General features: G+C 37.9%; 1 protein-coding gene across 7 annotated transcripts in view; it reads left to right on the top strand.

The window, feature by feature from the left end:
• The window catches only part of CNTRL (centriolin), a 37,277-nt gene that overhangs the window by 1,178 nt on the left and 8,953 nt on the right, over positions 1 to 27,146 (top strand). For 3 of the 7 annotated variants that reach the window (XM_082327409.1, XM_082327404.1, XM_082327403.1), the window contains exons 2-31: positions 504 to 759; positions 1,202 to 1,335; positions 1,884 to 2,014; positions 3,474 to 3,615; positions 4,478 to 4,664; positions 4,764 to 4,957; positions 6,772 to 6,891; positions 7,768 to 7,993; positions 8,480 to 8,589; positions 9,768 to 9,962; positions 12,485 to 12,638; positions 13,734 to 13,954; positions 14,614 to 14,790; positions 15,450 to 15,584; positions 17,033 to 17,178; positions 17,643 to 17,823; positions 18,791 to 18,970; positions 19,276 to 19,455; positions 20,034 to 20,150; positions 20,586 to 20,730; positions 21,571 to 21,710; positions 22,202 to 22,388; positions 22,643 to 22,956; positions 23,291 to 23,499; positions 23,698 to 23,890; positions 24,273 to 24,403; positions 24,538 to 24,678; positions 24,794 to 24,920; positions 25,411 to 25,575; positions 26,366 to 26,525. In XM_082327409.1, coding sequence (XP_082183535.1) covers positions 537 to 759; positions 1,202 to 1,335; positions 1,884 to 2,014; positions 3,474 to 3,615; positions 4,478 to 4,664; positions 4,764 to 4,957; positions 6,772 to 6,891; positions 7,768 to 7,993; positions 8,480 to 8,589; positions 9,768 to 9,962; positions 12,485 to 12,638; positions 13,734 to 13,954; positions 14,614 to 14,790; positions 15,450 to 15,584; positions 17,033 to 17,178; positions 17,643 to 17,823; positions 18,791 to 18,970; positions 19,276 to 19,455; positions 20,034 to 20,150; positions 20,586 to 20,730; positions 21,571 to 21,710; positions 22,202 to 22,388; positions 22,643 to 22,956; positions 23,291 to 23,499; positions 23,698 to 23,890; positions 24,273 to 24,403; positions 24,538 to 24,678; positions 24,794 to 24,920; positions 25,411 to 25,575; positions 26,366 to 26,525 — 5,065 coding nt within the window. In that variant the 5' untranslated portion in view covers positions 504 to 536. Of the gene's footprint in view, positions 1 to 86; positions 295 to 503; positions 760 to 935; positions 1,049 to 1,201; positions 1,336 to 1,883; positions 2,015 to 3,473; positions 3,616 to 4,477; positions 4,665 to 4,763; positions 4,958 to 6,771; positions 6,892 to 7,767; positions 7,994 to 8,479; positions 8,590 to 9,767; positions 9,963 to 12,484; positions 12,639 to 13,733; positions 13,955 to 14,613; positions 14,791 to 15,449; positions 15,585 to 17,032; positions 17,179 to 17,642; positions 17,824 to 18,790; positions 18,971 to 19,275; positions 19,456 to 20,033; positions 20,151 to 20,585; positions 20,731 to 21,570; positions 21,711 to 22,201; positions 22,389 to 22,642; positions 22,957 to 23,290; positions 23,500 to 23,697; positions 23,891 to 24,272; positions 24,404 to 24,537; positions 24,679 to 24,793; positions 24,921 to 25,410; positions 25,576 to 26,365; positions 26,526 to 27,146 lie in introns of those variants that run through there. The other 4 variants (XM_082327405.1, XM_082327406.1, XM_082327408.1 and 1 more) reach the window with 4 other exon arrangements.

Below are 27,146 nucleotides of genomic sequence, written 5' to 3'. Positions count from 1 at the left end.
GAACACTGAAGGAATGCCAGTGCTAGACTGATTTTAATTTTTTTTTTCCCTCTGTTGCCTTTTTTTGCTTGTATTTGCTCTTCTAGCTGCAAAGTGGGTGATTTCTAGCTTTGGTAAAAACAATTGGGATCCTAGTCCTCTCTTTCTGTCCTCTGCCAACTGTGTTAGTCTGAGTTGAGAGCATCTCCAGACCTGACAGACTTGGTGTAAGCCATGAATTGCAGGACAGTTACCAAGATGAGTTGCAAAACGAAAGGCGGTCAGCCAGTTCCTGGTGTTGTGCTGTAGGACGGTGTAAGTAAACCGGTATACCATTCCTCTGAATAGGTGTTAGCCCGTGAAAACTGGAAGGTGTCACCCATTGGAGAATTGGATTAGATGTGTTTTTTTGGCACCATATCATTGCTGGAAATATTTTCTTATGCTAAAAACAATTTTGTTGGCATGCAAACCGCTAAGATTTAGACTTGTGTACAGACTGATGTTTATTTCTGTTCTTCCAGATATTGGCCATATGATATTTTGTATTTTTGGCAATGAAGAAAGGCTCAGTAAGAAAAGCATTATGTAGAAAACCACAGATGTCAGCTTCTCGGACACCTAGTCCAATGTCTCCTGTCAGTTCAAGTACCAGATCGCCATCTCCTCTTAGCCAACAGACATCTCCATCTGCTTGCAAAAGCACGGAGTGGAGGCACCAACAGCTTAATATTACAGCAGAAAGTGTAGAAGCTGCTTTGGAGTATAAGTTTCATAAAGGTATTGTATAAATAACTGCTGGTATGAAAGTACATACTAAAAGCATAAACAAACAGCCGATGTTCTGTGACCTGTATGATTAAAGACGTATGATCTGTTGGAAAGAACCCTGAAAAATTTGCTTTCATCTTTTGGTACTCAAATGTGGAAATGGTAGTAATGAAAGCTGTGTGGAATAATGAGACTTTTACTCCTTACATTCTGTGCCGGGGGGAAGACTGGCAAAGGGAGATGCATGCTGTGCCTTTTTCGACAGGCTGTACCCACTCACTCCAACATGTCATTTCCTGTAAGTGCTTCTGGGGCGTGCTGTTTCTTCTCTTCCCTTGCGGGGGGGGGAATAATTTTCAATGTTTTCCCAGTATTCAGTGTGAAGTAAAAGACTAATATAAAAATCACCATTTCTTTCACTACTGAAGGTAGTTTCTCTGTTTAATTTCAGATGAAAATGGTGTTAGTCCAGGAGTTAGGTACATTACGGAATCCCTTATAAAAGGCCTGTCAAAACAGGAAAATTTGGCATATATAAGCTCACTGAATCTTTCTTGCCCAAAGGATGGGGACAAGAAATTTAAGGTAAGTAAGTTATTGAAAATAACTGGTAATTAAACAAAGTTAAAAATTCATTTTGATTTATTTTTTTTAGTGAAGGCCTAATTTTAAGTGGATGTAAACAGCTATATTCTAATTATGTTAGCCTAGTTCTACAAGCAGCTTCTGTTTAAAAAGAAAGATATGTCAGTGGAGACTTGGGCAAAAGAAAAAATTTTGGATCAGTTAGAACAAAGTTTAGAACACCATCCATTTGTGTAATTTTTTAGCTTTTGGATTGTGTTGGTTTCTGTGTGTGTTTGGGTTTTTTTATGGCAGTTTCCCTTTTATGTAGATGAGACTGGTCCACTGTAAACCTAAAATCTAGTTTTCTTCTTCCAATACTATAGAAGACTGTACCTAAAGCAGAGTTTAAAAATGCAACAGTGAAACTGTGATGAATAAAATGTTAGAATACTTTGTATTTTTTCAATGAATAGGTGGTTGTTAAAAATATAAATCTGCCTTTCTCTTTTCAAAAAGTAAAAATTAATAAAGCTGCAGTGGTAATGCATTTATTTTCTGTTCTATAGTACATAGAAAACTTGGAAAAGTGTTATAAACTAGAGACACTAAATCTTAGTAACAACCAAATAGAGAAGATTGAGAAGTTGGATAAACTGATGAAGTTGCGTGAACTCAATTTGTCTTGCAACAAAATCAGGTAAGCAGAAACACAAATGGTTTTGGTAAGCCCGGACACAATACAGCTGACATTCTCTTGTTGTTTAAGTGCGTTCTCTCACAGGTGTGAACAGTTAAGGTGAATTTCACATCGGTTGTATATCGAGACTAAGAAGCTTTGGTGAGATCTTAAAAAGCACAAGCTCTTAGGTATTAGAAGGATAAATAGTTCTGGGAGGGTGCTGTTAGTGTACCATGGCTGCAGTTAAACTTGTTTTCCTAGGAAACCAAGCCAGAGATGCAAGTTTCCAGATGCCATAATGAGGACTGTACAATAACCCAATTAAATGCATTAAAAAATTAATTAAACTTTTACTGCATATTATTACAGGTAAATACAAGAAGTTTTCTTTTAGGAGAGAAAGCTGAATGGGCTTGATCAGGCAGGCTGTAAACTCCCTAAATTGCTTTTTCACTTTCACTGTTTTGAGAGTCTGGTATCGTTTCTGAGTGGTATAAAAATGTTGAAGGGTAATGGTGCAGGCAATAACAAAATTCTTTGTTTCCTTTAATTTTTCTGTTAGTGAATTATGATCTTTACATGGGACTGACTTTGCAGTAGAGAAGCTGCAGTTTCAGTGGAGAATTTAACAGTAGGAAGTAAGCAAGACACTAGCATTTCTACACATTGCATTCGCACAACTTCCTCTCTCGACAGGAATTGAAAAGGTCACAGTAGCTTTTAGCTACTGCTGTATCTTTTCAGACTTTAGTTATATACAGTTGGTTCCTACTCAAAAAAAGCATGGTCACAAGAGCGTATTCTACTGTACTGAGTTATAATACTCATATCTTTAGATAAATGCCCAAGTAAACTAAAACCTAGTATGTTTTCCTCATTAGCCATATCGTGTTTTAATGAAAACACTAAAAAATGCAGTTCTGCACACTGTCACTTTACAGTTGATCCTTCCTTTGTATGGAAACATGTATGTAGATGTGGTGCTTAGAGACATGGGTTAGTGGTGGGCTTGGTAGTGTTAGGTTAACGGTTGGACTCGATGATCTTAAAGGTCTTTTCCAACCTAAACGATTCTATGATTCTATGAAAAAAAAAACCACCTTTATTTTGGTTCATCTGTGTCCCGTAACATTCTTAGGAGAAAAGGAACAAAACTTCCATATTAAAATAGAATTACCACACATTAACATAATTTTAATATTGCAGTTAAGAGATGTAAAAGTAAAGGTTTTGCCACAGCGAGCAACAAAGTCTTGCTGTGAATTTTTTTTTCTTTTTGTCTTCATGTAGTACTTGGAAGTAAGCTGGTGTAGTTTAATTTGGATTGCGAGTCCATGGCAGTAAACAACTGTTTTTGCTAATTCCTTGGCTGATAATTATTTGAGACAGATTTTGCTGTAGTTTATCGATAATGCCTCAGTTACACTGTAAATTTGCTATGCTTCATGATAAGTTATGTTTTTCTTCTTATTTTCAGTAAAATTGAAGGTATAGAACATATGCAGAATCTACAAAAGCTGAACCTTGCAGGGAATGACATTGAGCATATTCCTGTGTGGGTAGGGAAGAAACTGAGATCCCTGCGCATACTTAATTTGAAAGAGAATAAAGTATCATCGGTAAGTGATTATAGTTACGAACAATAATTGTTCAGAGTCTTTTAATGAAATGAACTGGTACATTTACAGTGATTCACTTACCCTCAATAATTGCTGAGTGTCTTTCCACAAAGTCTGTTGTGAAATACAGCCATTGTGAGCCGAAGAAAGTTGTTTATCAGAAAAACTCTCCTTCTGTGCCAGATATTCAAAGCATAAACCTATATTATGTTGTGCAGGAAATTGTAAATTTTTGGAAACTTAGGAAAAACTTGGTGAAAATGTGAAGACTTTTGCATGTAATTGGTGGTATCCCTTATGAGAAGTTAATTACATGGTTTTGGAGACCTGTAAGTAATCTATTCACTTACAGTTTGTATTTAGGACATGACTAGATTTATTTCCGTGGTCCACGTTAATTTCCATGTTTTGCAGCTACCAAAGGTTGTCTATGAAATAAAGTCACTTAATACAATTCCTGAAGGAGTCATGCTACTTAGGAGGAGAGATGAACCAGCTTTGTTTGAGTACTCCTCATGATAAAAGCTCCCTTTTCTTATGAATAAGTCTCAGGGAACGGACAGTTATATATATCCACAGGCCTTGTTATCTGGAAATTTCCAAGGTCAAGCTTGATGAAATTTGCCCTCTTTGCAGTGGTATTTTTTCATAGAAGAAACAATTTGATTTTAGTAAGTTACTTTAGTCATAGTACTGTGTATTCTGGTAGGTTTTTAGAGATTCCACTTTAGCATAAACATTAAAATAGATCCTTTGAGATGAACCTAACATAAAACATACTATACAATCAGAAATTCAGTAATGGGGGTTTAATTGATCTTGAAAGGATGCCTAATCATTGTTCCATTTGTCTTTGATTTAGCTCCATGATATAGCTAAACTAAAGCCTCTACAAGACCTGACTTCCCTATTCCTTGCTGATAATCCAGTTGTAAGGCTGCCTCACTACCGCTTGTACACCATATTCCACTTGCGAGCACTGGAAAACTTGGATGGACAACCAGTGACAAACCATGACAGGCAGGAAGCTCTAGAGAGGTTTAATTTAGGTAATAGTAATATGTTAGAACTAAAGTGAATGACACAAAACTTTAAGTTTAGGAGGAGAGGATTTTCTATTTTAATTTTTCTATTATTTTGTTTTTCAGAAGAGATAGAAAAATTAGAGAGAGAGTTGGAAAACACAGTAAAGGAGATGAAGAACCTTAAACTTAACCAGTCCAAAGTGCTTGAGCAACTTCACCATCAAGATGAGGTCAACAAATCATTAAAAGAAAAGACTTTGCAACAGAAACAAAGCTATGAAGAGCTACAGAGGGATCTGGACACCAAAAATGAATTGGTAAGATAATCACTTGCACCAAGTAAATATTTAGAATAGTTTTGTTGCCAGAAACAGAGTTGTCAATGTGAGAGTTCAAATGGCTGGAGATTTATGTTTAAAATGAAGAAAGGCAAAACTTAGGCACTTCAACTTTTCAGAAAGTGATTATTCCTTGACCAGTAGTTCTTCAATATTCTTTCTGTGGGAAAAAAAGTAAGTATATTGAACCAGCAATCAGTATCACTCTCGTAATTGATGGTTTATTGTAACTTATTTGTTTGTGTCTAGTCATTTCTTTGTTTGTTTAAGATTTCGTCAGTTGACGAAAGGTTAAGTGTCCCCTAGCTGCTAAATTGCTGATGTCCTGATCTCCTGGGTTGTCTGGACTTTAAAGCGCTGCTGCAATAAGGGAAAAGATTAAATACTTTTACAAAAACGAGGTGTGCATACAAGTTGTATGTCAGTAACACCCCTTGATTATTATTTAGGGTAATGTCCATTAGTTTACTTGTACTTTATTCACATCATCCTAAAATCTTAATGCTTGACAAGTATCTTTCATTGGTAGCTATAAAATGCAAGATTTGTACGGGGGTCCTGGAAAAAGTCCTGTTAACTTGAGAGCACTCAGTTGTGAATGACCTGATGGGAACTTCATATATGGGCTCTACCTTACTTGTTAGACTTGTCCTCTCAAATTTTATCCTTCAGAATCTCTATAGCTAATATTTCCATAGCTGTTTCTTCTGTGAACACACACACACTAACCAGCAGCCGATGTCTGAAATGTAGTTTTCAGTATAGTGAGATTTAGCAGCGTATATTTTGCAACTTAACCCACTCTTATCCTCTGGATGACAAACTTCGCTTGCTTCTTTCTTCCTTTAGCTGGTGTATTGGTTTGTCACAGTTCCCTTTCCGCAGAGCCTTTATTCCTCACTAAAGGTAGCCCCACTGTGCTCCTGGGTTGCACGGTTATTTTTATTTCTAGGATCTATTTGCATGTTTACTAAAGTAGGAACATTTGTATAAAGTGTTCCAGTGAGACTTTATATTCACTGTGGGTTTTGGATACAATTGTCTGGATTTTTCTTTTTTTTTTTTTTTTTTTTCCCCCTTCCTTCTTCTCTGATACACAGCTAATTTTTGCATGACATATATCAGTTTTTAAAATCTTTCTTTAAGCCTTTCCTTTATTCCAGTCTGTTCTGTTTCTTTTCCTCTATCAGTCCTGCTTTCCACTGTCTATTGGAGTTTTGCTGCATGTTCTCCCTCAGGTATTCAGTGTGAAAAGTTGATTTAAAAAGAAATCACATGATGGACCTTTATTTAAAAAAAAAAATTCAAAACCTAACTAGCACAAGGTTAAGCTAAAGTGAAATGCATAGGCTCTATACACTTGACAATTGAGATAGCTTGTTTCTTTTACAGACAATGAGTGTTAATAGTTCTCACTGCTCATTAGTAGCAGTAAATACATCAGTTATTTGGCGCAGATTTTGCTAAAGGATTATACCCAAATTATTTTTTTATCCTAAGTTAGTGACAAATTTATTTTCAAACCTTTGATGCATGTAAACCTAAAAGGCCTTTCATGTGATTGTTTGTGCTATATTAATTGTGGGATTCTTGTCTGCTCTTAGTTGTCATATTGTATCTTGTAATAAAGTTGCACTTTGTGATATTTTTGATCCAAAATACATCTTAACTTTTTCTGATGTGAGCTTTGTTTCAAAGTTAATGTCTTTGCCCTGCTCTCTACTGACTTGAAATGTGTGTGATAATGATGACACTTGAATGAATGGAACTTACTTTGTTTACTGGTTTATTAGTTAAAGCAGAAGACAATGGAGCTAACCCGCGCTTGCCAGAAGCAGTATGAATTGGAGCAGGAACTGGCGTTTTATAAGATTGATGCAAAATTTGAGCCGTTAAATTATTTTCCGTCAGAGGTAATAATTTTAAAATAATCGATCTTTTCATTGCTGTTTCTCTTGCTTTTCAACTTGGAAAGTAGAAAACTTAATTTTTTTTTTTTAATCATTCTAATAGATACTGCTTTATTCAGCATTATTAGTTATGAAATATAAAAAATTCATTTTAAAATCATGTTACAAGATTTGAACTAAACTGAATCTGAGTGGCATTTAATGTGTTGACTATTAGTATACATACCGATATGCCTGTATTTTAGCTAAGTAGAGTTAGTGAACAAACATTTCATTCTGATTATTAACCAAACAAATGATAGTCCTTTCTTGTGGCTTAATTTTGGAGGCCATTTCACTTGGAGAATTCCACAAGTCAGAATGTTCTTGAGTTAGAGGGTGTTAGAATTTCTGTCCCTTTTCTGTGTTTTTTTTCTCCTAGCAGAGCTTACCTCTGTCATACTTGCAAAAAAATTGTACAGATGCCTGAATGAAAGGAGTCTGCACAAGAAATGTAAAGATCAGTAATCATTAACTACGAATGGTTTTTTTAAGTTATGTTTGAGTAAAGTTTAAGTGCAACAATGTAATGGGCTAAGTATAATTTATATTACTATTAAATCTAAAATACTGAGAAAAATTCCCCCAGCTAAATATCCACTTGCATTATCCATTTGCAACAAGCTGTTCATACTCCAATTGCGTTTGTTTGGTTTTAATTCCATTATAAAATAACAAGAATGTTCAAGGCCAAACAAGTCAAGTGTAGTCTGTTTTCTTCTAATTTATTCTAATTTCAAATTGTTTTTCCTTGATACGCTTTTTAAGAGTGAAATGTATATTACAAGTTGACTGCAACCATACTTCTGAGATAAAGATATCTTGCTTCATACATTTCAGGATATTGAACTTGATAATGTACCTGGTGAAAGCCCATACATTGGTAAGGCCAGGTATAAAAGAAATATGTTTATAAGAGAAGGCTACATTGCTAACAAAGCTCAGCAGATGGAGACTGGAAAAATGCAGCTAGATGAAGATGACTTCTGTAGGAAACCCCAGCTCAAACTGCAGCTTCAAAATCTAGATGAACTACTAGAGAGTAAAGAAAAAAAGATCCATTCAGGTAAAATCTTAATTTTTATCACATAAAAATTAAAATATGTATACCAATGTATTTTATTCCACTGATTAAATGCTTGACACATATTTGACATAAGAATAGCAGTAGTGTGTCAAAGGCTGTAAGTGCTGTAATTTCTACACACTGTACTTGATGCATTTTGGGCCAAAACTGTTACAATTTCTTTTTGATAATATTTTAAGATAACTCAGGATGGAAGGATTAAATACTGTTGAAAAGAGAATGCTAGGGAGGTTTCATATTTGATGCATTAATTTAATTGTGTAAGACTCATTAGAAAAAAACCTTAGAAGTACTTTTTGAGAAACCAGAATGTATTAGCTTTGATTATCACTGTTTTAAGAAAATGCATTCTGATTAACGTGTTAACAGAACACATGCGTATCAATGTTATACAGAATGTTATAATGTATTTTGTGGGGTTTTGGTTTGTTTTGTTTGTTTGTTTGGGGTTTTTTTTGTCTGCAGCACAAAGAAGATTAGAAGAACTGCAGAGTGCAATAGGAAATGCAGAGCAACAAGTTTTGAAAGTAACAGGGGAATTGCAACAACTGGAGGATGCTCTGGCTCAGAAAAAAGTATGTAAAGAAGTTGCTACGTGAATAGCAAGGGAAAGTGTTCGAAGCAGTGCGGATGTAGAAAATCTAACTGGTTTTCTCTCCATTCTTTTTTAAAGTGGCCATTGTACGTACATAAATCCATTTGTCACGCATCAGAAAAATCTTACAGGCTTTTGGCAGCTTGTTTATAAATAAGCTGTCAGAGTTGTAGTGCAATTAATTGCATCTAAACATGTTGTACATGATGCTGCTGATGGTTGTTAACTTTCCCCAGACCGCTTTGGAAGAACACGAATACAGACTTGAGTACTGCCGTAAGTGGACAGTTAGGGGTCACTGCATTGCGCAGCAGGAGACTTGGGGTTGAATTTGAATGTATCATCTTCTCGGTTCCAATAACCAGAAGCTTACAGCTCCTTAAAGGCTTAGTAGACAGAGCAGAAAGTAACAGAGTAATGGCACAACACCATAAGCGGTGCTGGTGACATGGCATACATGTTCATGAGGAAGGAGGTTTTACCTAACCTCTCGATATAATTGCATGGATTCAATATATTCTCATTTATCAGAAAAGGCCTTTCAGGAAGGACTGTAACTCTGTAGGTTTAGTTGTGCAGCTAATAATAAGCAATGTAGCTACATAATTGGCAGCAAGAATGAATTTAAAAACATTTGTCAGCATTAAACTAAAAGTTTATCTTCCATTCCTCCAACAACTGTCATAAATTATTGCTATTTTTAGTCTTTAAACTTGCCTTAAAATCAATGACCAGGATCTTCCATATTTTAACTTAAGAAGTCATAACTGTGGGAGGAAAAAAAAGACATTCCAGAGAGTCTTCTCAAGACTGCAAGAAGGAATTATACAAGAGACTTTTGAAGTCTTGTTTGAAAACAAAACGCTTTAGGATGGTGGTCAAAATGTGGGTTCTGGCGTTTCCTAGTACAGTAGACGGACGTTATGAAATTTCTAGTTACCATAAGCAAACTGTCTTTCTATTTGCTGACTCTTTTTGAGAAAATCCTATGAGTTTGTTATCTTAAAAAAATAAAGAAGATTGAAAACAATGAATAGATCATTTTTAGGCAACGTGTTAGGCTAAACTAGCAGTCTGATTTAACTTTTAAAAATGTTCTCGATCAGCTGTGTATTTCCAATTAAACTGCTTTACTCAACCTCCTGATGCTATCTCCAGATGTCACAGGCCGACAAGGAAGGTCTTGAACAGCAATTGAGTGAAAAGATACAAACCCTGCATCAGCTACACAAGGAAGCTTTAGAACTGGAAAAACAAATGGAGAAACAGAAAAGAGAAATGGGGAAAAAACAGAAACAGCTTGAAGACTTGCAGAATTCTCTTGCTTCTGTAAATCCTGAAGATCCAAGACATGTAAGTAGAACTGAAATCTTAAGTTGTTATGTACTGCACATATTCATCTACTGAGAAATGTAGTAAAGGCTGCTTTAACAGAGTACCATTCAGTCGTGCCTATTTTATGAATTATATATTCTTTTGCTATTTGTCGATTTCTTTAGCTGTTATCATTTGAAAATCACACAAGTCCTCACAATTAAAAAAAAACAAAAACAAACAAACAAAAAAACAAAACAAAAAACCCACACAAACCAAACCAAAACAAAAGCCAAAAAAATGGCTTTGGTAAAACCCTTGGGCAAGTAATTTTCAATGCTGTTGCTGTACAGGACATTAAGAACTAGATCTTTATGCTTTGCAAAAACATGCTGTGCAGTGCCTTGGAGACAAGTTCTGTGTAAGAAATCCTTAATGCATCTTTTTATAGAAGCTGGCCTTACAGATTTTTAAAGGTCTGTGTAACTGCTACAGGCCTGTAGCTGACGTCCTGCTTTGTCAGGACGCTCTTGCCTTGGCACAAAAGGCTGTTTGCAAGAGGTCAGCCTAGAAATGCTGTCTGGAGGAGCAGATGTAGCTGACCTGGCCGGAGCGGTGACAGCTGATGGGAGTGTTCCGACCTGCGAACTGCAGACAGCTGAAGGCAGCAGCAGCTCTGGCTTTGCGCTGTAGTCCGGCATCCTAAAACTAGAATCGATTTTCAAGGAATAGTTCTAATTTTGAACTTCTTCTGAGTTTCTAATTTGCCTTTTTGGTGGGGACTCATGCCCTTTCTCTGCTGTCCCGTGCAGTCCTGTCGTTACTGACAGATTCAGGGGGTCTCAGAGGGATGTGTTACAGGGTTGGGGCAAAGCTGGCTGCGCCAAGAAGAGCTCTGGCTTGATAGTCTCGGGTTTTTTGTTCTCCAGGGAAGTGAGACTTTTCATTTCTGAGTTATTAATTGTGTTCAGGTACAGCAAACGTTTATAGGAATTTTAAATTAAAATGAAATGGAATTTTTTAATAGTATTTTAAAAAAGCTTGTGTCTTTTCAAAGGAGAGCTTTTTCAGCTTGATGCTTTCAAGTATGCAAAGCGAGACGATGCTTGGCTCCCGTTCTCAGCTGAGGCCTGCAAGCACTTTTGAAAAATGCGTTTTATTAATTATTTTTTTTCCCCTGAGCAGTTCAGTAGCAGCAGGGCCGTGCGCCTTTCGGGCGGGATCCCGAAGTCACGGCCAGGCCCCCGCAGCAGCGCGCCCGCCCCCAGGCCGCCCCTCGCCTCGCCTCCAGCCCGGGGAGCGGCGGGGGGCAGCGGCGGCAGCGCCCGGGGAAGGCGGGGGACCCTGCTCAGCCGCGTTGTGTGCTGAAGATCCCGGTTCTGTAGTCAAATGAACCCTAGATCAGGGGTAGGGCGTTTTGCGAGTGATACCGGAGGAAGGAAAGACAAAGGCGAAGCTGTAAGTGTTCGGTTTTTTTAAACAGCGCTCTTGTGACATTCAGCAGCTGCAGCGAAATGACTCAGCAGCAGCGCCGCTGCTTGGGTTTTACTTGTTGAAATTTCACTTTTGAAAGCCGACTGGTAGTTTGTCTTTAACAGGGTGACAACTTGAATTGTACTAATGTGAATGTTAAAAATAACTGCCGGTTTAATACATTAAAAATACAGAAAGACCTGCTTTTACCCATTACTCTTGTTAGAGAAGCAACTTCAGAAGTGATTTTTCTGAGAACTTGTATTTAAAATTTCTACTGCTAGCTCGATTTTTTTGTTGTTGTTGTTTTTGAGTAGTAGGAAAAGGTGCTGTTTATCATGACAGTTTGATGCTATATTTTTCTAAGTTTTCTGGCATTTGAGTCATTTGTGAGTGATTTCATACCAGTGAGAAACAGATAGCGCTATAGTGTGTTGATAACCAAGTTTTGTATGCAGCTGAAACAATCAGCTAAATTCATACAAAATGCCTGAAGTCCTGACCAACGTCTGTGTGAGCTGCGGGTACAGTGTATTTCCCAGAAATATTCTTTAAAAAAAAAAAAATCTGCTTTAAGTAAATCTTAGCTATAAAGTTGGCCTGACTGTCTGATTGTTTGGAGTGTTTTCCTTTGGGTGGTGGCCTGACATGTTCTAAAGCATCATCGGCTGTGAAGGCAATGCAGGATGACAGGATTAAAGCTTCTGGAGAAAATCATGTTTGTTCTTGACTGAAAGAGGAAATGGTATAACAAAAAGTAAAGGCAGGAAGAAAGGTAGTAGCCATGAGTAATAATGTATAAATGCAGGCCTTATTCGTCATGCCCGGGCAAGGGGGAGACTACTAATGATGCTGTTAGGCAGGCAATCTGTGTGACTATCTGGGATTCTTTGCGGGGCAGTAGTGAAGAAAAATATTAAAAACAAAAAAAACACCTAAAAAACCACCCAAGCATCACAATATGTGCTGCACTTGTGACTTTTACTGCTGGTAGTGAGGCACTGCAGAACTGAGCTAAAATATTGATTTGACTTTTTAAATCTGTACTGATGTTCTTCCACTTTACCTTTCCAACTGTTAATTTACAGGCTCACATGAAAGCTCAAAAAGTGAGTAAAGAACAGCAGTTTGATGTAATGAACAAACATTACAAACAGCTTGAGAGTCGCCTGGATGAGATGCTCTCTAGGATTGCTAAGGAAACTGAGGAAATCAAGGACTTGGAGCAACAGCTCACTGATGGTAAGTTTTTCTTTTTGTCTTACAAGAAATACTGTATCTAGGATAATATGACAATTGAATTGAGGATTCAGTTTTGTTTATCTTTGCTTAAATTAAATACAGAATGTATAGGAAGAGGTTGAAAATTATTCTTAACTGATCTAAAAGGAGACTTCGTGTACATTTTTTTTATATATATATATATATATTTTTTTTTTTTTTTTAGCCACCTCATTTGTACGTGACTGGGGGTGGAGTAGTTTGCAGGATTTTTCTTTTTTCTTCCCCCCCCCCCCCCCCCCTTTTTCTTTTCCCCCCTTTCTTTTAAGGCAGGGGGAAGCAAGCAACTGCTTGGACTAAGTGACTGATTTGTTGCTCTGGGGTTCAGGATCAAAATGTCAAGGCAGGAAGGCCCTTGATCAAGTCTGAGCTGAGTGGTTTGTTGGTTACTTAACCTGCAATTTTGTTGTCACAGCAGAAGAAAGGATTACTCTGCTTTTAATTGTATGAGTGAAATGTTGATTGTTCAATAGCCTTATGATGTTGTCTTTTCATTTCTAATTCAGATAATGATTTAAAATATTAACGAGGTGTTACATAGCTAGTACTCGAGCTGACTGAGATTCACTCATACGATTGTAGCCTCTATAGAAGTGTCTTTTCCATTCTGTGCATCAGTCTGATCCTCTGAGTTTTGGAAACTGACTTAATATAAACTTATGTATACATTTACTGCATACCTAGTCTATGTGAAAGTAAGTATCCCAGAAAAGAATATGAATATAAAAATTGAAACAAAATGTATTTAGGTGTAAAGGTAGTAAATGTCATCTTAGGTGGCGGGTGGGAATGCATTTTATTTTTAACTCTTCCAGTGCTCAGGTTAATACGGTCATATGGGAACTTGCAGCACAGGCATTTTGCGAGTGATACCGGAGGAAGGAAAGACAAAGGCAAACCAGAAAATGCCATTTTCTGGTTGAGTTCTAGTTACTTATTGTTACTATGTATTTCAATAGGTGAACATCTTAAGATTAAGAAAGGCAGTTTAGTTTGTTTCATAAATAAGCATGGTTTCTTAACTAACTATCTCAAATTTGTTTTGCATTTCTGCAGGTCAAATAGCAACAAATGAAGCACTGAAAAGGGATTTAGAAAGTATTATCATTGGATTACAGGAATACCTGGAAAGTGTTAAGTGTCAGGCAAAACAGGCCAATGATGAATGTAAGGAGTTGCAGAAGGATAAAGAATCTTTGCTACAAAGATTGGCAGATCTAGAGGAGGAAAGAAACAACCTGGAAATAGTTGCTATGGATGCAGAAAATATGAGAAAAGTAAGGCTTAATACTATGTTTCTTCCCAAATTCAGATACCTAAGAATGACCAAATTGGGAATAGCAAAGCACAGTTCCGTAGAAAAAATAAATTTTTTTTATATGCTAACTTCAATTAGATGTGCCCACGCACATTAAGAACAGAATTTGGCCTTTAAAACCAGTTACAAGAGACATACGGTAAATCTGTACTTTATGGAAGATGTCTCAGAAATGCAGGCTTTACCTTTCAGATATGACTAAAAACGGATTTGCCGTTGATATAGTGAATTGCATTAGTGAAAACTGTCTGGACACTAGCTGAGGATGTGCGTGTTGTTAGCTTGTGTCTGTCCCATCAGCTGTCTTAGTATCCTGATGAGTTTTATGTAAACCTTAATACCAGGGACAAATGTCTGTATCACTTTAAACTACACCTTTCTAACTTGAGTGTAGACTTTTGTACAGTCTGTCCCAGTAGCACCCTTGACCTGACCTTTGTATGTAGTAGTGCCACCTAGCTTTAAGTTTTAATGTTCAGTGATTTAGTGTCTCTATGTTGATCTATCTGCTGTCACATTGATGTCGAGTTCCTGAGTAATAGAGGAAGAGAGGCAATGTACTTTAAGAAATCCTGGCTCTCCTGTGTACATGTTTCTAAAATGAATGTACAATTCCAGGAAATTACAATGCTAGAGAGCGCACTCCAAGAGCAGCGAGAAATAAATGAATCGCTTAGAGATGCACAAAGGGACATCAGCGCCTATGAGGCTGAACTGGAAGCCCAGCTAAGAGACAGAGACACTGAAGCCAATCAGCAAAAAGAAGAGTTGGAAAGACTGAAACAACTTAGCCAGGTAAGAACAGAGCTTTTATGCTGCCAAAGGGATAACGTACCCCGGGACGAGGGACGACCAAACTTTCCTCCATACCACATCTCCAGTGTTGACTTGCAAATAATTGTTGGTTTAGGTGTGCCCCGAAATCCTCATTTGGATTCGTGTATGATGATGTACAGTAACTACTGTCTTGGTTCAGTTTCCATTCATCAGAAATCAACATGGTAGGGTTTTTTTGCAAGACCTATTCCAACTGCACATTCCAGATTGCAGGCAGAAATGAAATTGCAAACCAGGAAAGTGTGGTGTTCTGTCCCCAACCCCTCCAAGTCTTTTAGTTTTGATTTTTCAGGAAAAACTTGAAAGCTCTCTGCAGAACGCTGATAAAATGTAAGTCTGTCAGTTACCTGGTGGGTGGGACATGCTCATGCTAGGTCTAGGTTAGAATTTACACTACAAGTCATGATGATGATAATGATGATGTTTTTAGGAAATACACCTGTTACATATATAGGGTGATGGATTGATTTGGGATGGTTGGGGTGGTTTGGTTGGGGTTTTTTTTAGGAGGTGTTGTCATATTGTTATTGTTTTAAGAAATATAGCTGTTGTGTATTTGGGTGACAGGTTGGGGTTGGGAGTGGGGATATTAACCTGAAGGTTTTCTGTGTTTGTAGATGGAACTGTCAGCCCTGCAAGCTGAACTTGAAAAAGAAAGGCAAGCATTAGAGAATGCTCTGACCAAAGCACAACTAGCAGAAGAGAAGGAACAACAAAATTACAAGCTCCTTTCTCAGTTCAAACAATTGCAGGTGAAGTATTTGTTGCCTTTAAAAAGTTACCTGATAAGCAGTATGTTTCCCCACGCCCCCAAGGGGAAAGTGATAAGAATTTTAAAGGATTCTGTATGAGTCTTGTTTTGAAGTTCAGTAGTATTTATGACTTTTCCTGACTTTAATTTTCTTGTCCAGAGATCCTACATCATAGTCTTTTATGTGTCCATTTTAGATATTTAGATTGACCTTTGAAATAATTTCAGAGCTGCTCAGTCATATTGCAGAGCAATTGATAAATTGTTATATGTATCTTAATTTCCCACAAGCTTCATCTAGTACATGTCAGTAAGAAAACTATTTGGATGCAGAATTAGAAACTGATCCAATACCTAAAGCAGAATTTATTGCCTCTTTTTAAAGCTGTGATCCTGAGGAATCTTACTTAATTGCCACAAAACAGTAATGGCATCCAAGTACAATAGGCAACAGAGCTTGTGATCCCTGAACTCAAGGCATTTCATGAATGGCATAGGTGTGCAGGAACACCTCTACTGTAATATACTGTCCCTGATCAGTGCCTCACCCGAGATTAGAAACTGATCTGTGACAGTGAGTGTTCCTCTTCCTAAAGCTGCTGAAAGGCTCAGTCAACAGGATTTCTCTAGGCAAGAGTAATATACTGGGTTCAAGATCTTCAAAATATGGCTGGCACTCTCCCCCCCCTTTTTTCTTTCTTTCCTCTTTTTTTCTTTTAAGTGCTGCGTGATTAAAGCAGTTTCCCTCATTATGGGAAGGCTGGGTTCAGTCCTCCTTTGTATCCTTCAGATCGCTTTTTTGCTATCTTGCGTACTCCTCGGGGGATACAGTGACCACCAGAACAGAATAGAATAGTTCATTTGGCTTGGACCTACAAGGAACATCTAGTCCAACTGCCTCACCACTTCAGGAAGAGTTTATAAAGGATCCTCACCAGACATTAGCACTGTCGTTTCTGCTGAAGCTTGCCAATGTGCAGAGAAGAGTTCAAGAGCAATGGGGCCAGGACAAGTGTGACTCCTTGGTCTAGTGGCTGGGACAGTGTCTGCCATCGTTCCATCCTCTGTTATGGACAGATAGTGTGACGGGCTTCTGTATGCCAGTGGGCTTTGCTTGTGTAAAGACAGTACTTAGTTTAAGAAAAGGATAAGATCATTTTTGAACTGGCATTTAAATACTTTTCAACATAAAGGAAACTGAAAGGCAAATATTTTTGGGGTGTTCTTGTTGTTGGTATTGTTTCAGGCCGCACTGAAAAAAATATTTGGACCCTTTATTTAAAAAACAGAAAAAACAAACAAAAAAACCCCCTGCCAACCCCCCAAAAACCCAACAACAACAAAAACCCCAAAACAGATGTAGGTATTAAAAATTCTAGCTTTTATCATTTGTGCATTTGTTTGCTTATGGTTGTACGGGTGGGGTTTTTTTGTCTTTGTTTTTTTTAGGGAGACAATAATCTCCTGAAACAACAGCTTAAAGATCTTCAGAATCAGCTAAACCATGTGGTTGGTAACTTAATTCATCCTGAGGAAGTCTTAGCTCGTATAAATGAACTCAAGCAAAAGCTTCAGACAGGAGCTGGAGAGATTAAGTGAGTAAAATAAAAGTACAGTGTTAGATTTGTGCGTGTGGAAGTGGTAAGTACATGAGAGCAACGAGGTACGTGTGCTGCATCCTACTGAGTGCAACTTGGGGCAGTTCAAACGTGAACTTCAGCACCCTGTGGCTGTTACGAGAACATCACCTGAGCTCAGTAATTATATTACTGAGGGAAATATGCAGTCCTCTTGGGTTTCACTGCAAGGGGCAGGGGAAACTTCCCCCCTCCCCTTTGCCCCCAGCAACAAAGAATGGTAACAAACAAAGAATGGTATAAAGAGAGCCAGGGTGGAGCTCTGGCTGTGCGGTGTAACGTGTTCAGTGCTGCACCTGAATTCACTTACGTTGGATGTCTTAAACTTGCACTATTGTATTAGGCTTCATTATTTCGTTATCTGGTACCGCAATTTAAAATCTCTATTTTCTGTCTTGGAATCTGGATTGTTTCTCTTTCAGATGTCAGAATTCAGCTGATGTTCTAGGGAAAAGCCTTGCAAATCTGCAGAAAGAATTTAATGACATCCTTGCTGATGCTCAGAGGGAAAAAGAGAAAGCATGGGCTAGACAGAGACAATTGCAGGAAGAAATGGTATCCCAGCAGGAAAAACTGGAAGAAGTACAGGAGAAATATAGACAGGCACGTATCAAAACAACAAAAGCAAGAGTAAGACAATTTCGGCTTAGTTGAAAAACTGTGACTTGCAGCTGAAGGATCAAGTTTCACTACGGATGTAGCTTTGCCACCCTCCATCTTTCAGAGAAGTATAATTTTACTGAAGGTAGACAAATTGAATACGTTTGCTTGTCAGAAACATTGACAACTCACATCAGAGCAGGATGCTGTTACTTGTGATTAGAACAGGAATACTAACCATTATTAGAGTTTTGATTTTCCTATTGTGCACAAAGGTGTGTCACGTAGTGATTTTTATTATAAAGAAACGGTATAAGCAGGCAAAAGCTTCTGGAGAGGGAAACAAATAATTGACCGCTTCCGTGCTGTGTATACTGTGAAATTCTGGTTAGTTAAATACATCAGCCATTCTTGCTTGCTTTCAGTAAGTGTTAAATCGGATATTTGACAGGACACGGGCTCCTTTGCAACCTTTTGTCGGCTTTTATTATATAAAGCTTGCAAAAATGTAGCTTGGAGGAGAAGAGTTTAATGTGCATTAAAACTTCCACAAGCGATCTCTAATTTTAGCTGTATGATAACAAGGAGAGACCCACTTTTTGGTGTTCATGTAACAGTGGAGTCTGATTATTTTTTTTTTTTTAATAGTCTTTATGATTTTTGCCTAATTGGTGAATTAGAATTTAGACTCAATGATATGTCTCAGAGATAACAAACAGTTTAATTATAGGTAGAAAAATACAGCCAGTAACCTCCCTGGAAGATCACTATACATACTACTACCAAAATAACTTGGGCATGTTTTAAATGTGATAGTTAAGTGGCAAAGCAGTTCTTTTTCCTTTCTCTTCTGGTACAAAGTATGCTGGTAACTGCACTTCCCAAAAAGTTATTTCTATAAGTCATTAAAGTAGGGTGGCTTTTGGTTGAAAGATTTCTGGCTACTCATTCTAACTTATTTCACTTGTAGGTTAAAGCTGAAAACAGGCAGAATAAGAACAAGGTCCATCAGTTAGAGAATGAAATTCAACGTTTACATGAAAAAATAAAGAGCATGGAAGAAATTCAGGGCCTTGCTGATGAACAGCTCCAAGAGGCAGATGAAGAGAAAGAGACTATTCTTGCTCAACTGGAAGATTTAGAGAAAAGGGTAGGAATGAGTAAGGACAAGTCCATGCACTGTGTTGGCTCACGAAAAGAAGATTCAGAAACTTCTGAATTATTTTGCTTTCTAAGATAAATCAAATACAGGAAGGAACACAGCGGTTAAATATAACGTCTTTCTTTTCCTTAAATTTTATTGGTTGTCCTTGCTTTAGGTTTTTTTTCCTGATATTTCTCTGCATACCATACGAAATGGGATATGTGTGGGGAAAAAAGTCATGCCAACAGAAAGCCTTTCTTCCGTGCTCTTTTTACTTAAAACTTATAAAATCTATTGTTTTCCTGTTTCAGAAAAAAATAGAAGATGCCAGGGCACAAATTCAATTTGTCAGTCTAGATAAAGAACTGAAAGAATTAAAGAGAGCCATCATCACTTCGGATAAACTGGCAGCCACAGAGCTCTCCATTGCTAAAAATCAGCTAAAGGCTCTTCATGGGACTGTTCTCAGAATTAATCAGGAGCGAGCTGAGGTAAATCAACATTGATAATTAATTGCTTGGATATAAGTAGTGCTTTCTAATGCCATCATAATGGGAGCAGTCCTGATGTTGTCTTTTAAATTCAGCTTCAAAGCATTATTCTGAATTGTCCTGCTGTACAGGAGCTCTTGCTTCGGACAGAGTCTCATCTTGAAATACAGTAGATGGAATGCCTGAGTAAATTTGGGCACGGACAGGCTTTCTTGCTGCGTATTACAAGGTGTGGGAGAGGCAAGCTTAATCTCTTATTAATTGAAAGTCAAACAACGGATAATACATTGTTACATAAGATAGAAAAGCAAAAGAAGGGACTATGGAAGTTTGTTCTTAGAGCTCAAGTTTTCAAAACAGAGCCATTTTTGGCTACATACTAGCATCTCCTCTGTAGAAATACTGTAAAGTTAAAGGAGAAACATTGTTTTACATAAACTTGGCCAGTTTCTGAAATTTCAGAACAGACAAGTGCTGATCCTTCTTATTAGTCAGCTTTTCACAAAGCTGCAGGAGACATCTGCAAGCTTGTGAAGCATTCTTGCAAACTAAAGCTCAAACGAAAATTTCAATTTTAGGAGATTGAGGAAGCCGAAGAGTTCTGTGCTGAGGCAGCTCGTGCAGCTCGGGATCTTGCCAGAGCAGAAGCAGAAATAGAATTGTTACAACAACTCCTCAAAGAGAAGGAAGAACAAGTAGGTTGCGGTGGTGGTTGCTCTGTATTATATGAGGAGGATAAAATACTTAGATACATTGGTTCAGTGAGTTTCTGCAAATGCCATCTTTAGAGGTGTCTGCCCTGCCCTTTTTCCTCAAGTTTTCCCAAGTCACAATGTTCTTCCCTCCCCTGACGTCTGCCAAAGAACAAAATGAAAACCTCGCTGACTAGAATAGCTGACTTTTAAGGAAAACTATCACCTGTTCACTTAGGTGCCTTTCTGTGGCTATGTGTGTAAGCCTTGGTCACGTGAGGGGGGGGGGGGGGGAGAACAACAATTTTGTTGCATCCAAGTGGTACGTGTGTTTTGCTGAGTGAGTATTTTTGTAGGGATGGATGGGCATGTCTGAAAAGTTTTAGCACAGTCTAAACTGAAGTGCTTTTCTTTGATTTAAACTTATGTTTTAAATAGTTTCAGCATGAAATGGAGAAAGCTGGTGAGAAGACTGTTGCATCAAGCTCTCAGAAGTTTGAAATTGATAAATTAAATGAAGCTATGGAGCAACAAAAAGCAGAAATTGACCGTTTAAGATGGCTGTTGGATAACATCGGGACAGGTGATCTCTCTTCTCTCCTTTTCTTGCGGATAAGCATGGATGCAGAAGACTTCACTTTCTTCTCTGTATTTCTCACTGTTTGATCTGAGAAGCTGTTCAGAGCTCTGGCAGTTTATTCTAGGAGAATATTCTAGAAGTTTATTCTAGGAGAATAAACTGTTCAGGATACCTTCCTGCACAGTTCCTATACAGGATACATTCAGTCCTTAAATCGCTGTGCTCCAGTGGATTCTCTGTATCTACGTAGATGAAGCAAACAGCAAGATGTAACTTTTCACAGTCGGTGTGAAACGCACAGAGTGCAGTTACGTGAGGTGTGTGGGCCTTTGCTGCTTCAAATGTGAAGGACGGAGGAAATGGATGGTTAAGGACCAGCGGTGGCACTAGCGCTTCTGGGTTTCTAGCTTTGCCAGTTGATGTGCTACGTGACCTTTGGAAATGTAGTTAAGTTCTGCCTCAGTCTGCAAATGAGAATGACAGTGTGTTAGTTTTCACGAGTTTGTATTAACAATACTTTTTTACAACTATTTAGAAAACACTAATTGTGTTATGCATTCAGTTTATACTGCTCTAGAACATTGTCAGAGATCTATGTGTCAGGAAGAATGAGCATCAGTTACCTATATGTGAACTTGTATTTCTACAATCTTAAAATGAAAAACTTGCAAGGGCTCGCATATATCTACATCACAATATAATAACGTTTAGTTTGTTTCCCCCAATTCATTTTTTTTAATATTGTTTCAGATTAACAGGATAACAATGAGGGAAAAGCTGAATGCAGTGTTTATGACTTAATTATTTGCCTTATATGCCTATAAAACTGCGATTAATTTACAGGTAACAAAGATGAAATTGACAACTTACAAGATGAAATTGCAGCACTCAAAAATGTGCTTTCATACCAGAATGATTACATTACCAGTATAGCGGATCCATTGAAAAGAAGGGGATACTGGTATTACATGCCATCATCACAGGTCAGAAATAAAAATCCTATTATGTGGAAAGCCATTTGATATGGGAAAGTCCATTATAAACTTGCTAGGTCTGGGAGAAACTTAAGAAAAAATATTGGCTGGCATATAAGAGAAATACTGAAGCAACACATACAGAAATGTTCCCTGATAATGCCTATTACTGCGCAGTAATAGGAATCTAGTATACATAAAATTTGGATGCAGCTATTCAAAATGCAGTACTATAAATTCATTTAGGTAAAGGTTAAAAGGGGAAATTACGGACAAACATTTCTTGCAAAACAGCATCTGTCTGAGTTTAAGAGAAATATTGTTAAAATATATTTAGTGCTTGCTTTTAAAGCAGCATCATGCTTGCAAGTGAGAGAAAGCAGAGTATGCATAGCCTGTTCTTGAAAAATCAGTGCTTTAGAATGTTTTAGAATGAAACAAATCATTTATTTTACATGATTTGTTATTTCTAGATTAACACATATTCTTTTTTTCTTTAGGCTTCAACTCCCGCTTCCCGCAGCACAAAAGATTCTGGAGTTTGTTTACTGTGTTCTGGCACATCCCCACCCAGAAGAGGGTGCGGTCAGGAGAGGCAGTGCAGGAAGGCAGACTTCCCCAATCAGGGAGGATGTTGGGTTTATTCACCAGTCAGAAATAGGTTGTACAAAACAAATTCTGGTAAAGGTAAGTCAGTCTTGTGGTCTCAGAATGTTTAGGATCATACTAAAGATGGACTTGCTTAGAGTTCAGAGTGAATTTTTTTGATGTGCATGAGTGAATTACAAATATTTTACTGTTGAACTCATTATTCAGTTTAAGCAGTGTTTATTAATTTTTGTACATTACATAGAATGTGTGTTATTATAAAATGTGCATTTGAAGAATATATTTTACCGAAAAAGTGATTAAAAATAACTTCTTTCTTTCTTTTGGTAAAGATAGAAGAGCGAAAGAAGATAGTGAAGGAAATGAAGAACCTCATGTTCCCAAAGAGCCTCCTTTTGTACCACCACCTGGTACAGTTATTTACACAGTCCTTCCAGATGGTGCCCCTGTACCTCCGGGAACTGTGGTTTATGGCCCTCCTCCCGCAGCAGCAGCAGGTGGAGGTTCAGTTGCTCCTGGATCTGTTATCTATGGCCCGCCTCCTGTGGGAGCCCAGGTTGTTTATGGCCCTCTTCCTCCAAACTTCACTGTCCCGCTCATTCCTGTTGGAGTGCTTCACTGCAATGTGCCTGAACATCATGACTTGGTAAGATACAGAGCTGTAAGCTGCAGGTTTAACTATAGGCAACTGACTTATGAATGGATTAGGAGCATCTTTTAATGTATGCTTTCTCAAAAAAAAAAAAAAGGCAAACCCCAAGCCCTCATTTTCACTGATTAGATTAGTCCAGTTTTTCAAAAAAATAAAAAAAAAAAAAATCTCTGCTAGGAAGGTTCTGGATCTGAGACAGCTTGCTGATAAGAATGCTCTATCTTCAGGGCTGGTAGTCTGGTCTTGCTGTCTGTAGCTGCTCCCGTGTCTCGGGAGGACTGAAACAGAAAATAGGTCTTGATTTTATTGTTCTATTTCCTGCATGTAGGAGAGCGAAGTCTCAAGGCTAGAAGACGCTGTGTATTATTTAAAGTCTCGGAAATACAAAGATAAATGGTCTGAGGCAGCTGAGCATAAATGCAAAAAAGAGGCGGAAAAATTGCATCAAAACATTGAAGACCTTCTGCATGAAAGAGAAGAGTTGGAACGTGAAGTAGCAGAGCTACAAAGAGCAGCTCAAAAACATAACAAACGCAAGTAAGAATATTGCACTAGAACGCACTTAAAGCAAGCCTGTGGAAATAGCCAAGCTCTTTTCCAACAGAAGTTTATTTTGACTCGTTTACAATTAATGTTCTCGTCTGTATAGTATGTGTGATGGACTAGAACTTCAAGAGGCTCCGGGCCTCTGGCATTTTGTATTTTAATTCCGTGTCTTTCTTCCTGACTTTTTAGGGACTTTATTGAAGGGTATTCTGACCACCTCATTGCAGAATTGCAGTTAGAAAAGTCTCTTAAACATCATGAAGATATTGCAGATGAAATTGAATGTATAGAGAAGACTCTTCTGAAACGACGAGCAGAGCTTAGAGAGGCAGACAGGCTACTTTCAGAAGCTGAAGTGGAACTTGAGAGCACACGGGGGAAGGTAAGTAAAGCCATAACTCTAAGTGCAGAAGAATTGCATGTTGCATTAAGATTATTTTAAGCAGAGGATTTTTGTTTGTCTAAGCAGTTTTTTTTCACTTCGATAACCTGAAGCCTCTTAAAATGCTTCTATGTGAAAATAAGTCATGGGGTAACCTGTGCTAAAAGAAAATGTATCAGTCCTTCCCAAAGAGGAGGAAGCTTTTCTGCTCTGGACAAGAGAGGAGAAAAGGTTCTACTCCATGGTATACAAAGGGAGAAAGCTCAGGTGGAATATTCAAGCCAGGAGGAGGTCATCTTTAGACAGCTAGCCTGCAGGTTATGGATGTGGAAAACATAAGATGGGAATGTATTGTCTCAATAATCTTCAATTTTTGCTCTAGACTAAAGACACTATTCAAAAGTACAATCATGCCAAACAGCATTTGTCCTGTACTGAAACTGAGGCAAAGGAGCTAGAGCGAAGGGCTCAGGAAATGGCCATTAAACTTGTGAAAGCAGATCAGCAATTAAGGTACACTGTTCTTGTGAATTTGTATCAAATGGGGATGAGGAGACGAACAAGATTCTTTCAAATATCAAGATAGTGCTTTTGGAGAGGGAGAGCTGTTAAAATGTTAATATGAAAAGGCATAAATGCTTCTTTAGGTTATTACAGGCAGATACAAGGGATTTAGAACAGCATAAGAGGGAGCAAGAAGATACTTTGAAGGAAATCAACAAAATGGTGGCTGCAAGAGACTCTGAGTTCCAGTCATTAAACCAGAAGATAGAAATGCTAACTGAAAGGTTAGTATTTTTAATTTACCATAAACTGTATTAGATAAAATAAAGATGTCCTCCTCCAACAAGTTACTGCCTAAGGTGTTCTTGTTTCTTCTGAGTCATGTTTTTATCCTGTCAGTCTTCAGAAGCTTCAAGGAGATATTAAAGTTGCAGAAGGTAATGAAGAACATCACCTCCAAATCCTTAGAGAAGCAGAAAACCTTCTTCAAGGCAAGAAAACCGAACTGGAAAGATTAAAAGATCAGGTAAGGCTTATCTTATTAACTCTGGACTATCAATTTTACTGGTTTTGAGGTAATGGAAAGCTGAGAAGAGTCTAAAGTTCTGAACTGCCTTGTCTGAAGAATTTAATTCTTAAGTTTATTTTAATGTTGGTAATTTGAATTCTCCTTGTTTTGTCTCATAATAAGTATGATCGCAATCTCACTGGCGTTTCTGCATAATAAAGGTTACTGCAGAGTTCTCTATGACAATTCTTACTGCATTTCAGAATAAGAAACTTAACTCTCTGAGGTACAGGACTGCAGTGTCCAGATCAGAACTTAGTCTTCAGTATTGGCTATATTATCCAGGTTTAGCAACGGAAGCTCATTGCTCCGATGGGATCCTTACGTGTTACGCGATTCAAATAAGTCTCTGTCAGGGAACAGTGTACTGCGCTTGTTCTTGTGCGTGTGTGTAGCTACAAAAATAAAAGCCGTCAGATGCTTCTTCTGTTAAACTTCTGCATTGTAGATTACTGCTCAGCAACAAGAGCTCTTGCTTCTGGAGCAACAGTTACATCAACGAAAAGAAGAGCTCCGTGTCCTTCAAGACTGTATTTCTCAAAAGAAAGGTGACCTCAAAGAAGCTCTTCGAGATGGAGAGACTGAAGCAAATGAAAAACTACGCCAAATAAGAGTAACTTTTCTAAATGAGTTTTCAATTTGTTATCTCTCTGAAGAACAGCAAACGGATAGAAGTATCAAAAACATCCCATAAAGTTTCCACAAAATCAGTTTTGCTTTCTACAACCTCCCCAAACCCACTGAAAAATAGAACAAGCGAGTTTACAGTTTTGTGTGACTAAGAGCTTGGTCCAGATGCACAAATAAGAAGTGGAACACCCTAGTTCCAGTAGCAATTACAGAATTGGTCCCTTGAGGACTAAATTATATTAAATAGAAGTCTCCGAATGACTTACTGTTGCCGAGACAAGCAGCTTCCAAGGCAAATCAGTCTGATCAGTCTGTGTAAAACACAACAAAGCTGGCATAAGTCAGCTCTCTGTCTCCATCCCCGTTTGCTTAGAAAGGATTCTGTACTTCCTTTCTGTCTGAAATAAAAACAAAGCATCAAGCTTAAATTACATTTTGTGGGGTTTTTTTTGTGGAGGCTTTTTGTCTGACTTCCTGTTTTAAGGCCTACCTATTGTTCACTTGAATAACGGTGTTCTGGTCAGACTTGTAGATCAAAATCTTTGCAAGATTACCACTTTAAATTGTCAACAAGCAAGACTTTAACCTAAATATTAGGTATTTTTTGTTTGTTTACACCATTAACTGTAACTATAAACTCTGGGATTAAATTGACCAGAACATTGTGACGGACTTCTTAAATTTTATAAATATTTAGAACTTCTATTTAAAGGAAAACTTTATTTAAAATGGCAAATAATGGCATTCCTTGTAACACTGATATATTTCCACAGGAAATAAAACGACTTCTGGAAGAGCTTAATACTGAGAGGAAAGAGCTGGATGTCCAGATCAATGAGAAAAGAGCACAGCTTTCCTTCATAAAGAAGGATATTGGAAAAGAGGAAGAAAATCTTCAAGGAATACTCGGACAAATTAGCAGGCATAAGATAGGTATGTCCCTGGCTTTACTCAATAGTGGTTTGTGCAGATTGGGAAGAAATGCACTCTGAGCTCTTACTTGTGCATCGCTGCCGTCTTCTGTTCCTCACTCCTCTTTAAATATTGTGAACAACTGCAGAGAAAGAGTTGTTGTTGTTTCCCTGCAGTTGTTGTAGTTTATGCAGAGCTGACTGATACCCTTTGCTGCTTTGTATTTGGGAGTTTTTCATGTCAGAGAGGAAAGTAAACAAATCTGCTGTCAGGGCTGACCAGTTCAGGTCACACTCGAGCGCTGCGTGGTTAGGGACATGAGCTAGTTGTGCCACGTTCACAGAAGAATTAAACATTGGGATGTGCGGGAAAATGGAGGAGTCTCCTTCCAAGCAGTTACGTCCCGTCGGATTGTGGAAAGTATAAGCAGCAACAGCTTGCAACTTTTGTACTTTTTTTTAAATACTTTCTTTCATTGTTTCAGTCAGATACTCAGTCCCAGAGTAACTCCCTAGGGAGCAGGAAGGGCAGGAGGCCTAGGGACCTGCAGCTTGCTGGTAGAACAGCATCAGATATAATACCTGGCGTGTCTGACATGGCAGTTGAACACGTGAAGAGTTTTTACAGGGATGATAGCAGTAT

The sequence above is a fragment of the Platalea leucorodia genome (genome assembly GCF_965183815.1).
Source record: "Platalea leucorodia genome assembly, chromosome: 15".
NCBI lineage: Eukaryota > Metazoa > Chordata > Aves > Pelecaniformes > Threskiornithidae > Platalea > Platalea leucorodia.
The sequence above is the reverse complement of the archived record's forward strand: the minus strand, read 5'-3'. Positions and strand labels throughout refer to the sequence as shown.